This window comes from Hoplias malabaricus, chromosome 17 (assembly GCF_029633855.1).
Source record: "Hoplias malabaricus isolate fHopMal1 chromosome 17, fHopMal1.hap1, whole genome shotgun sequence".
Classification (NCBI taxonomy): Eukaryota; Metazoa; Chordata; class Actinopteri; order Characiformes; family Erythrinidae; genus Hoplias; species Hoplias malabaricus.
Window position 1 is genome coordinate 30,275,808 of NC_089816.1, and position 12,526 is coordinate 30,288,333.

Consider the following 12,526-nt stretch of genomic DNA (forward strand, 5'->3'; position numbering starts at 1 on the left):
GTTCCCCACAATCTTAAACGTTCCCCTTAAAAAGGTCCAGTAGAGGGTTTATCTGTTACACTTTTCATGTTAGGGGCATTTTAAAAGGCCAGACCACAAAATAATTAAGACCACATTTTCAGTTTTTGTTACTTTTAAATAAATCTCTTAATATAATTAAAACTGTCTGACAAACATTTTATGGATGTATCACAATGTGTTGTTCTTGTTTTAACAACTTCATTTTCATTCTCATCAATACCTTTTTTGCTGTACATCACATCATATATGAATCGGAATAAACAACAAGTCCTTCAGCTTATTTTCAGCATTCTTCAGAGGGCCTTGGTTGTACTTCAAAGTTGCTGTACTTATCAGCAATTAGAGTAAAGGCTAAAAGAGGCTTAAATAAATAAAGTCAATACAGGAAATAGAGATATCCTTATTTCCTTCTCAAAATAAACTTTGAATTCTTCCTTGTCAACAGAAAAGTTATTTATAGTTTCATTCCTATAGTTCCTAGTGCCGGTTCAATTTATAGTATTCATTTGTATCACCAGACAACTGCAAGGAATTTTTATTTTTTTAATTTTCAGTTATATAAATTATACTTTTAACCCTCTAATACTGTTAAAAAAACGTTTCTAAAAGACAACATTGTAGAAGGATATATATAAGTACATTGCAATTCATCCAGTGTTTAAAATGAGGCAAGGTGTACTATGCAGAACCTACAGTTCAGTTCAGATTTATGTTTCACAGCCCTTTTTAGATATGGTGTCTCTTTTCCTAAAGGGTTAAAATTAGAAGTCTACCATTTCTAAGTCACATACCAGCCTGCACCTCCTCCGCTGACTTTGTCCACTTCAAAGATCCCTAGTCCAGGTTATAATTAGCTCCTACTGACAGCAAAGGATGCAGAATGCTGTACACGGCATGCTTCCCAATAACAACAGTTTACAAGACAGTGGTTAAGTGAGAGTAAGTTCAGCTTAACTCAGTTTAGCTCTCTTGCTCTTTTTGAAACTTTATGAAATTCATTTCTGATGAGTGAAATCAGCTGCTTTAAATTTGAACTCATTGTTGATTTGATTTTCGACTGCACTCGGTTTATATAGTCTCTATGGAAAAGCACTGATGAATAAAATAGAACAATCTGGACCAGTGCAAACGAGCCAAAGGTCACCATGTCCAGTACAAAGTATGAAATAAAATAAGAATAAATTCCCTTCTCAGAAGTGATGGAGCACCATCCAATACCTGATCAAACATCAGTGTATGGGTTCTCATAATTTTTTTTGTGGTTGAATACAGCAAAATGCATCACAGTGATGTCCCAACATCTGACTGCCTAAAAGAGCAGAGGCTGTTACTGCAGCACAAACACAAACTCAATATTAATTTCAGAAAAAGAGCAGGATGAGCAGATGTCTACAAACTTCTGTTTATATAGTGCGTATTAAATGGGAGTTTTGCACAGCTTGCATCTTTGGCACAGACGTGTTGTTAAGTAAGGTTAGATTGTGGTCATAGGCAGTCATTAAGATGCCACTTGTTTTAAATAAACATGCTGGCATATCAAGTGGTTGGCTCAAGTAAAAAACTGTGCTGCAGATGGAGACAACACCATTAATCTGATTGTTAAAAGTAAGTTAACAAGATGTTATTTAAAAATATACATTTATTCATTTTCATATTGTCACAGGACGACTTGCAATAGTTAGAAGGAACAATGATACAGTTTATGATTGTTTTTGGCCCCTTTTGGATCTTAAGTGTGAAGAAATCATTTGTAGATTCCTAGAATCTATTAATCTTCTGAATAAGTCATTATTTTTCCACAGCAGAGCACTTAGCACATACCAGACGGAGACAATTTTTAGCCACAAAAACAAATGTCTTTGAAGTGCATGTTTTTGAAAACATGCTCCCAAATCCATTATCTAATCTAAAAATCTTTTTCCCCCCCAGAATCCTTTTTATACAAATGGTGTTACAATTGATTATTTCAAGCTGCTTGTTTTGAGGGCTCTAATTTGTGTCAGATTACCATCATAAGTAAGCGGAGCCCTTTATTCCCTATTAAGGTTTACAACACAATTTAAAAGAATCTCATAGGAGAGTATGCAGAACGTTTTAAACTTGACGCATATGGCCATTGGTGTCCTGATGGCCAGTGACCTGCTGCTCTCCTTCAAATCCTGGGTTCTCATATATGTGTTCCTTTCTCCTGGTGTGTGGCTCTTCATAAACATGATCTGAAATTTGAACGGGGAAAAGAAAGCGAATTATTCTCAGATGCATTGATTTTAAAGCTCATCACTCAATATTTAAGAACTAAGCACATAGTTAAAGCAACACTAAACATCTCCTCTCAGCCAAAATTCAAACAGAAAAATGTATTTTAAGTCCTAGGGCTGTCATTCATTTACTTTACATTTTCAATGAATCAGGAATAATACAAGCCTTTTTTAAAAGTAATCTTTTTTATAAAATAATATATTTTCAAAATATCTTTAGCCCATACTTTCTAGCTTTTAAAACATAAATAACATAAGATTCTGTAGCTTATTCAATCACTAATTGTATACAATTGTTCTTAAACGACACACTAATTTTTGTGGACACCTCTAACATGAAGGTGAATCTAATTCACCCATTGCTGTTGTGATGCTGTCACCATGACAAATGTCAAACATCTGCTAGAATGGCATAAAGCCCCACAGCACTGAACGGTGGAGCAGTGGAACTGTTCTCTGGAAGGAGAACACAGCCATACCTTTGGCGTGAGTCAGAAGAACTTCTTATCCAACTTCAGTACCTGACTTCAGCAATGGTTGCATGGATGAATGCAATCAAATACTCACAGCAATGTTCCAAAGTCTAAAAGCTATTACTGTAGCAACGGGGGATCAAATCAGTACAAATGTACTGACTCCCTCGATTTCAAAAGAAACATCTACAAACCTCTGTATGAAAATGACACATTCACATAGGAAGGACAATCAAAATATGGTGGTTTTAAATGAACTTACATTCAGCTGTCTGAACATGTGAGTCTGCCCTGTTCTCAGTGTGATGCAGGGAGGTAAGGGTATCTCTTGGTTCTGCTAGCGACCCAGACACAGAGCTTGGATAAAACCTGACATCTGCTGGTGACCTGGAGGATTCCTGACTAGATTCTACCCCAACCTTCAAGGAAACATATCAATGGTAGGTCACATTTGTATTCAGTTTTCTTAGCAACAAAAATTAAGGGGTTGTAAGATAATCGCTGGTGTTTGTATAACTATTGATGACTATACCTGGATAGCAATAAAAAAAAAAAATCCAACTGACCTCGCCTTTCAAAATGTCATATTTACACATGGGGCAGGTATGGTGTTCCAGCAGCCAAGGTTCAACGCACGTCTTGTGGAAGAGATGGCTTGAAAGTGGACAAAAGGCCAAGGTTTAGATTTAAAGTCCTCATAAAGTTTGAAAATCATCGTTACACACACTATACGATTGCCTCTCTCTCTGGCACACACACAGTGACTCAACAGACAAAGTGTTCCTGGAACACTTGGGCCTCACTGAATTACTTAAAATCATGAAGATTATGAAATCAAGTGGACCATTATGGAAGTTGCAGCAATATCATTTATGAAATAGTCGCTGCAGCATTTCCACTATTGAAACGGCCAGCTTTACAAAGTGGCTATGGAAAATGGGACTGGAAAGGAATTTTAATTGACATTCATATTTGATGTGTTGGATGAAACAATGGGTATATGGCAAAAGATTTAACTTAAAATACGTTCTGACTCCCAAAAAAAAGTGTATCTAAATCCTTCTTTATCTCTATTGTAAGTTAAAGTAAAGAGACTGTATTCAATGTAATAATGGAGCACATTGATTGGCTCATTTATCAAAGTTTCACAGAAAAATTAAAAAGTTATGTACAAAAGATGGAGGAAAGGAGGAGCCCATTCAACAGTTCAGATTATGACTATGCACCTGCATGGCAGAGTTGTCACAATATCCCCCCTCTTGAAAGAATCTATACACACAGCACAGCTGTTCTCGTCTGCTTCAACTTCCTGATGAAGAAATGCAATTATAATTCCACACACTTAATTGTTGTCCTTGTAAATGAACAAAAGAGTAATAGAGAATGTGTTTCACTGTACCGGATCATTTCGCCGCAGCGTCCGAACCTGTAACTTGGCAATCGCTCTCTCTGCCACTTTTTTAAGTTCTCTCTGTAAAATTGATCAACATGGGAAAGTTATATTTGTAGTTGTTTGTGACATTTCACTGGAGTTTCTTATTAAGACACATTTTACAATTCTAAGATATCATTTTAATTAGAACTTTTATATTATCTACAATTAAAGGGAAGAAGCCCTGCTCTCATAAAAGATATGAAAAAATAAAGTGATTCCAGTGTTGCCACTTGGTCTTAAGAAAATGTTTTACAGCAACAGTTCCTGACTAAAACCCTTGATAACTTGCCAATGCCCTGATGTGGAACGGAATAATTATTGGAACCTCTAAAAAGCATTGTTCATTCTCTTTTACAACAAACTGTACATACTTTTTGCACAGTGCATTTTTCCACATCTTATCAGAAACAGGGTTTTATTTAACCCATAATCACTATACACTAAATTACCAAAATTTTGTGGACAATATATTGTTACATTTATTTGGAAATTTATAGTCATAGTAGGGCGTTTGGCCCTGAAGTGTGCAGTGGCATGACAGGCGGTGTTGTTGCTACCATGGGGCTTTGGGGACCTGATCTAAAGCTGCACATCATCCCCCTATCCACTGGGGTTGTGTTCCTAGTGCCGGTTCTAAGCCCAGGTGAAAACAGAGGGCTGAATTTATGAAGGACATCTGGCACAGAAACCTATAGCATGCCTGATGTACAGTTTGTTGCCAGCCGATTGGCCATGGAGTGAGCAGCATAAAGTAGAACTAACATTAAATTTTATGTAACAGCTCCTACTCTTCAGTAAAGGCTTTAGAGTAGATATCAGAAACATTCTGTGAATATTTGATAGCATTTTGCAACTGTAGTTAGGTCCGGGAATGATAATTGTGGAACATAAACATCACTCCAATTCATCACCAAGGTACTGGATGGTGCTCCATCACTAGACAGCTCAGTTGGACCTTAGGCTCATGTGTAACTGCTCCAGAATGCCCCAGGTTTTTATGGAGTAAATACTTGTGCAAAAAAGAATGTGTCGAAAATGGGTGCAGCTTAAAGCTGTTGAATTGAGTAATAATAGGGGGCTTCTGCATAGTTTTGTATGTATAGTATAAAGCTATATCAACAAAGAAGCCATGAAGACATTTGGAGGAACTACATATCAATTTTGATAATGTACTCTTTTTAAAATCCAAACTGTTCAGTCATAGCTGGTAGATGCCTAACCTGCTGGATCCTGAGTTGTCTGTTTCTGTAGAGGCGCTTAACGATAACATAAAAGAAATAGCCCAGGATAATGGCTGTTATTCCGAAAAAGGTAAAAGACATGATGTAGATCCACAAAGGGTTTTCCCAAGACTTATATGGGTTGCCCACTAGTAGACTCATGTAGACTTCTATATTTCTCTCCACCAAGTTGGTAATTTGTCTGCCCAGATGATTGCCAATCATGATGGCTACTATGTCCCCAGTCCCTGTAAAACAGGATGAACAACATTAAGAATAGGTTTTTAATAGGAATAGCTATAATACAAAAAGATATAAGACAAAAATAACATCTTGTCATAAACTCATCTTAAGTCTAGTTGAAATATCTAATAATTCTTATTCTGACATGTGTACTTTTAAAACAAGTAAAAATATCTTCATTCATTTATTGACTGTAACCGCTTATCCAGTTCAGGGTCACGGTGGGTCTGGTGCCTCCCCAGAATCATTGGGTGCAAGGCGGGAACACCCTGGAGGGGGCACCAGTCCTTCACGGATTCACACTGATGGACACACGAGTCGATCGTGGGAGGAAACCGGAGCACCCGGAGGAAACCCACGCGGACACGGGGAGAACACACCAAACTCTTCACAGACAGTCACCCGGAGTGGGACTCAAACCCACAACCTCCAGATCTCTGGAGCTGTGTGACTGCGACAATACCTGCTGTGCCACCCTGCCGCCCAATAAAAATATCTTGAACACCAAAATAATCTCACAATCTTCTTATACTAATCACAAAATGTTAAATATTACTTTGTTTAGAAATAAGATGATATCACTTGCCAAGTTTTTGGATTACACATTTTATGGATAATTCTGAGGTAAGGTTAACCTCATCCACAAGGGATAAACATACGACCTGTTTTCCCAAAAGTTGCTGTACAATTTCTATTCTAACTCGTGTTTAACATATTAAACAAAATAAAGCATAACTATTTTACAGGCCACATTTAATCATTTTTGTTCCCCCCCAATTTGATGAATTCAGCAAATAAATAGTAATTATACATTACACAATGTGTTATGTGTAGACCGTGTTTACTTATTTTGAAAAAAAGCATGAAAATTGGCCCTAAGAGTAAAGAAATTAATGTACCAAAAAGCTTAAGTGTTAATACAACAAAGCCAATGCCACCATCTTGAAGAAATTAATGACCCAGAGTCCCAGACGGCTAAGTGACATACAGCCAAGCTATTGAACATGACCTAATAAATGCCTGTGTAATTAATTTAGAATATCAGAACATTACAAATAATAAGCTGAAGACCATAATACTTTCCAGATTCTGCTCTGTGATATCCTAGCCAATACTCAGTGTAAAAACCCTGCTTGAGTTTACAAAAGCCAAAGCCAAAGATGTTATGAAGACTGTAGTCATAGAAACATTCATCAATATCATTAAGCTGCAAATAAACATTTTTAAAGCGTCTAATACATTACACACAAACATATTTGCAGATATTAATATTAAAAGGAGTTCTCCTCTCTGTGCTGCAGTATTAACATTTTGAAAAACTTTAGATAAAGTTTAGATATTAGAAAACTGCTGTGAAGTATTCAGCCAAAAACAATTATAGGTTCAGGTACTGACATAAGATGATTAGTAGCAGAGAATGCAGATAATCAGTCCAGTGCTAGAAGGCAGATGTTTTGTACTGGCCATGGTGACCGTATACTCAGGTGCAGGTGCTCCAGCACATCTATTTCTTTTGGCTGAAGCTTGTCTATGAAGATTACATAGTTGAACGTGTCCACAATGGCTGCAGCTTGAAGGAGGTGAGTTTACTTTACAAGTGGTGTGTAGAAAGCTTTGGCGACAGGGTCCGAGATGAGATGGAAAAATTCCAGCTTAAACAAAAGTAATCATGAGGCAGCATGAACTGGTACTTGGTAGTTAATAACTCTCCTAACTGAAGTGGTCCATAAACAGACATCTAGGACAATGATAAGGATGATGGCGGTTTGCTGAAGCATGTTTACACAAACGTAAAATTTTTTTTTTTTTCAGACAAATGCATACAGTATTTAAATGTGATTTGATGTAAATACTTGTAAGCTATTTATGTGAGATATTTTATTTCTCTTTCTATGTGAAAAACTTGATATTTCACTACTCATGAAGAAATATTAAAAATAAAAAATGGAAAAAATTCAAAAATTTTTACAATTTCGGTAAAAACTAAACAACATTTTCATGTTGTTTACTCAAATTGAAAAGCAAAAATATAAGCTTTTTTGCGTACATAATATTTGAAGCATGCAACTGGTAGTGTCACTGTCGCAGAGCTCCAGGGGTTTCGGGTTGGAGCCCTGCTGTGGGAGTGTGTTCTCTGTGTCCATGTGGATTTTTCCGGTTGCTCCGGTTTCCTCCCACTGGCTAAAAAGAAACATGTTGGTAGGTGGATTGGTGATTCAAAGTGTCCATTGGTGTGAAGGTGTGAGTGACTGTATGAGATTGTGGTGCCATGCGATGTACAGGCCCCCCTTCCAGGGTGTGTCCCTACATTGCACCCAGTGATTCCAGGTAGGCTCCGGACTCACAGTGACCCTGAACTGGTAAGCAGTTACAAATAATTAGCTGTGGAATGTTTCAGTTCAACAGGGAATGTTTTGTAAATATATAAATAGAAAAAGAAAAAAAAGAAGCCTCCAAAAGTATATTTATTTCTAAGGCACTTTTTAAAAAATTAGAGGGGTATAAAAAAAGAACAAATTAAAACTGAGAATGTTATAAAGACTAAGGGTCTGTCACAGTTTTTACTTTCACAACATATTTCTCAATATCAATGATATACATATCACCAATATGGCTGCTTACTGAGGCCATAGTCACTGTAATGATCCCAGTATAAGTTTCCTATCTACTTCTCCATTTTACTCTGTACAAAAATGTTATTTAAAGCAAGTCTTCGACTTCTTATAGTCACTTCAACTGTCACTTTTTTGACATTTTGATGTGTATACACTGTACACATTCAGTTGTGAAGAAAATTTTATATTTGCAGATAGGCACGACACATGTATTCACTTCATTTATCACAACTTTACCAATTTAGGTTTGTTATGTGTAAAACTTATATGCTGTTAGGTCATGTCCAGAAAATATAAAGATTGTACTGTAACCGAAGGACTGGCGCCCCCTCCATGCCTTGTGCCCAATGATTCCAGGTAGGCTCTGGACCCACCGCGACCCTGAATTGGATAAGCGCTTACAGATAATGAATGAATGAATGAATGTACTGTAACCTGAAATGAAAGTTACTTGTTCCTGTAAGGCTTCATCAGTCATTCAAAAAGTTTAAATGATTATGAAAGACTAAACAAACAGGAATATGACTACATAGAAAAAAAAATCTATTAATCTGAGTTGAAAAGGATTTTAAACACTAACTACCCTTGGAGCTCAGTGAAGCCCATCCTAGAGAAGCAATAAACCTGGATACGTCTCATGTCAGTTACCAGCTGTGGTTCTAAATAAATTATACAGGTTACTGGCAACCAACCTGGCGTTCAAGTCTGGAATTACCGTCCTAATGTTTGTAATCATTTCAATATAATAAAAATCTCGTTGCGGAATGTATAAACATATTTAAACTTATAAGCTCTGTGTTTTGCATCTCTCTTTTAACAACTGGGAGCAGAAGGGAGTTGCACGAATAAGGGATGAGGAAATATTCTTCTAAGCGAAGTCTGAAGTACAGTACACAAGGCATTTTATCGTGATTAAACAGCTGATAAGAGTTCCATCTTATAGCCAAGTGTTTCTTTCAGCCAAGCCTTAATGTTTTAACAGGTGGCAGAGTCTTAATCAGATATTTGTACAATATTTTTCCCTAAAATGTTTTAAATATTTAAAACATTTGTATAAATGTTATTTCAAAAAACAACTTATATCTCACAAGTAAAACAAGTTTTACAAATTAATGAGCCCTTTTTTCATTAACACTTTAAGACTACTAATTACAATTTTTTTTTTTTTTTACAAATTACTCTTTGTTTTCTCTTACATTTGAACAATATAAAGGAAAGAGTCTGGTAACTTTAGTAACAAAAGCAAAGAAAGCACATAAGCAGTATAACTCAACATATTCACATTTACAAGTATATAACGTCATAACATTATGTAAGATGTTTGACAATTTATGACTGTACTGTCACTGATCAGAAAGTCCTGAGTGTCCTCCCATTATTGGACGTTTCTCTATAAAACTGATTCCTTTCATTTACAAAAGTGGTTTGTTCCTGACATTTTCTTTTGTATATTTCAGCATATACACATCCATTTAAGACTTTAATAATAAAGGTGACTTGAAAGCTTTTGAAACTATTACTTAATACTCAGGTGTTTACATTAACCTTTTGAAGGGGACCATTCGCAACAAGAAATGCGACTCAGCACTGAAGATAAAGACTTACGGGACTAAGCAAAGAGGTTGGGCTATGTTTGGATACTGCTTCTGTGAAGCTGGAGAACGGTACAAAGCCTAAAATGTACTTCAATTAAACTTAATGTAGCATGCAACTGTAGGTCATAACTCATAAAGCTCTATGACAACTTTATAATGACAGTTGTCAGTTATAACCTGCTACGGAGTAAAAAGGACTAAAGCAAGCGTTATGAAAACTGACAAATATTAGAATCATCTTAATGTAGGTTTACACCAGTTGTCACGGCTAGCTGAATTTATGGGTCATGAAACAAAGGATGATCAATACATTTTGCTGTATTATATAACGAGTAATGGAATTTATTCCTGTAGAGTATGAAGCAGTAATCAGTCCTTATACAAAGGCAGACAATAAATGATTTCACTGACATAGTTTTGAATACATTCACCAACATAAGTGATAAATGCAAAGGTGCTCCAAGAAAAAGCAACAGAAGATCCACTGATACAGGTCTATATGAAAATAATAACAATAATTTACTCTTGATAAGTACCATGTTAAAAAAAATAAATGATAGTTTTATATAACTAGGTAAAAATGACAGACATTAAATTGTCTTTGTGTATTAAAATGTATAAACATGTATGTAATATATACAGTGATTTGTAGTATTTTGCCAGCAGTGCAATCCTTACTTTGATCACATAACTTCTTCTGAACCCTGGTAATATGTGAGATTAGGGCCATTCTCAAGATAACAAGGGCAAAAACTACCAGTGTTAAAAACTTGTGTGTATCAGCTGAACAGTTTAGAGATGTGCCTCTTTATTACACAATGGATTCACAATCACAAGAACACACACACACAGAGAGAAGTATAGCAGTTAATCGTAATCTAATATTACCTTCATGGGACATGCGGTTAGTCTTGTTTCCAGTGCCATCGATGTTATAAACGACCACAGCTGAGGCTCCTTCTTGTCGGGCAGCTTGGATTTTGACCGCATGGCTACAGTTGCCTCTTTTGATGAGGGCGATCCAGGGCTTTCGCCTGACCGCAAAAGTTGTGTTGGGATCGCAGGCCAGAGCATCTGAGGTCGGCAGAGCAACGTACCCAGAGGCGGCGTTGAGTGGAGAGTTTGAACCGTACACTCCACACTCGCACACACTCGTCTTGCTCTGGTTAGTCTCAGGGATAACGTAGTTGACCTCTACATAAGCACTCCAAAAAATCGTGTAGCACCTCGCCTGGGTTGGGAACTGGGAAATCAATAATAACCCGACCCACCACAACCGGCGCAATCCAATTTGGTCGTCCATTTTCAACAGCCAGGTAAACAAACCCTCTGCTCCTCTCCTTTCGCCGTGGAGTTCTGACCTGTACCTGCAGTTAATTGTAATAAGATATCAGCCCATGGTAATCCAAGATTGCCTTTACGTCAGGTGGTGTTGTTCTTATCATTCTGGACCTTGAACACTAGTTAAGATAGTGTATATATATAAAACAAAAGTGCAGGAGTTAAGCCCTACCCTTTCCTCGAGTGGAAAACAACATGCCCTCTTAAGAAAGAAGGTCTGAAAAATATCCTTATATGTGTAAATAACTACATGTAGGCTCTTGAATTAAAACACCCAAGTACTTTACTGTGTATTTTCATATCTACATTTTCCTCAGTTTCATTGGCTAGGCCACACAACATTGAGGCATTAGCATTTTAATTTTGAAAGAAAAATAATGAAGGCAGACAAACTAATTCAAGTCAATAGAAGCTAGATGTACTAAGTTCACCACTGCAGTTGTTTTAATTAATTTGTTTTTTGGGAGAGTGTTTTTACTTAAGTTACACACACACACACATATTTTTCCCCCCCTGTCTATTCAACTGCAGTTTACATGATAAAAAATGTTAACCATGCAGTGAAACGTAAATATTGACAGTTTACTGGTCAGGAAGTACCATTAAACAAGACCAGGCCGGGGCAGTTTTACCAGAATTCCACTTGCTGCCAAGCATTGTCTTTACACAGATGTGTTACAGGGAAGTCATTCATGTTTGTTTCATGCAATATTTCATGTGACCATGCATAATAAAGGAAAAAGACTTTTCCTCAGAGGCTGTAAATGTAAACGATGTAGTTAAATTCACAGGAAAAAAAATATAATTTTAGAAGTTAATTCAAGAATTCTGGTGTTGTTTTACGCCGTTGTTGGCGGTGTCGTGTCGAGCTGTTCTACTGTGCAGCTCTCTGCATGCTCAGTCCAAACCTTTAATGTTTATCGTGTTAAATGTTTTTCTCCAATGCTTTACAAAATCTTAGTTAACTATTATTATTTGTTTGAGTGTACCAAAACACACACACACTCTCTCTATCTATCTATCTATCTATCTATATATATATATAAACTATTTCTTATCACTGTAATAATCTTATACTTTCTTTAATAAGGGGATTTGGGCTGTGCATATATCTATTTTTATATATATATTTTATATATATTTCTGTAGGCACAATTTTCTGACAGACTACATTTACCTGTTTTATTTATACAAATGTATGTATCAAAGTACTGTGTGGCAGCACATTTCGACAAGGTAGCACAACTCGTCAGAACACCAGACACCCAGACCGGCCTAGAAGAGGCATTTTCTCTTACAGCCTGACTCCTAATATTGAAAGGCGC

At 36.5% G+C, this 12,526-nt stretch overlaps 1 protein-coding gene across 1 annotated transcript; it reads right to left on the reverse strand.

The window, feature by feature from the left end:
- Positions 1–1,685: 1,685 nt before the first annotated feature.
- Positions 1,686–11,390, reverse strand: LOC136673946 (RING finger protein 148). Its single transcript, XM_066649744.1, has 8 exons — positions 11,374–11,390; positions 10,749–11,227; positions 5,408–5,655; positions 4,152–4,223; positions 3,979–4,061; positions 3,319–3,406; positions 3,015–3,171; positions 1,686–2,237 (listed from the first exon to the last, which is right to left on the reverse strand). The coding sequence occupies exons 2-8, from the start codon at positions 11,161–11,163 to the stop codon at positions 2,116–2,118; spliced, it is 1,185 nt and encodes a 394-aa protein (XP_066505841.1). The 5' UTR covers positions 11,164–11,227; positions 11,374–11,390; the 3' UTR covers positions 1,686–2,115.
- Positions 11,391–12,526: the final 1,136 nt, after the last annotated feature.

Coding starts and splice junctions, on each gene's coding strand:
- LOC136673946 (XM_066649744.1), bottom strand. CDS start 11,163: ATGGACGACCAAATTGGATTGCGCCGGTTGTGGTGGGTCGGGTTATTA. Junction 5,656..10,748: donor TAACCGCATGTCCCATGAAG/GTAATATTAGAT, acceptor CCTGTTTTACAG/GGACTGGGGACATAGTAGCC. Junction 2,238..3,014: donor ACATGTTCAGACAGCTGAAT/GTAAGTTCATTT, acceptor TTCAAATTTCAG/ATCATGTTTATGAAGAGCCA.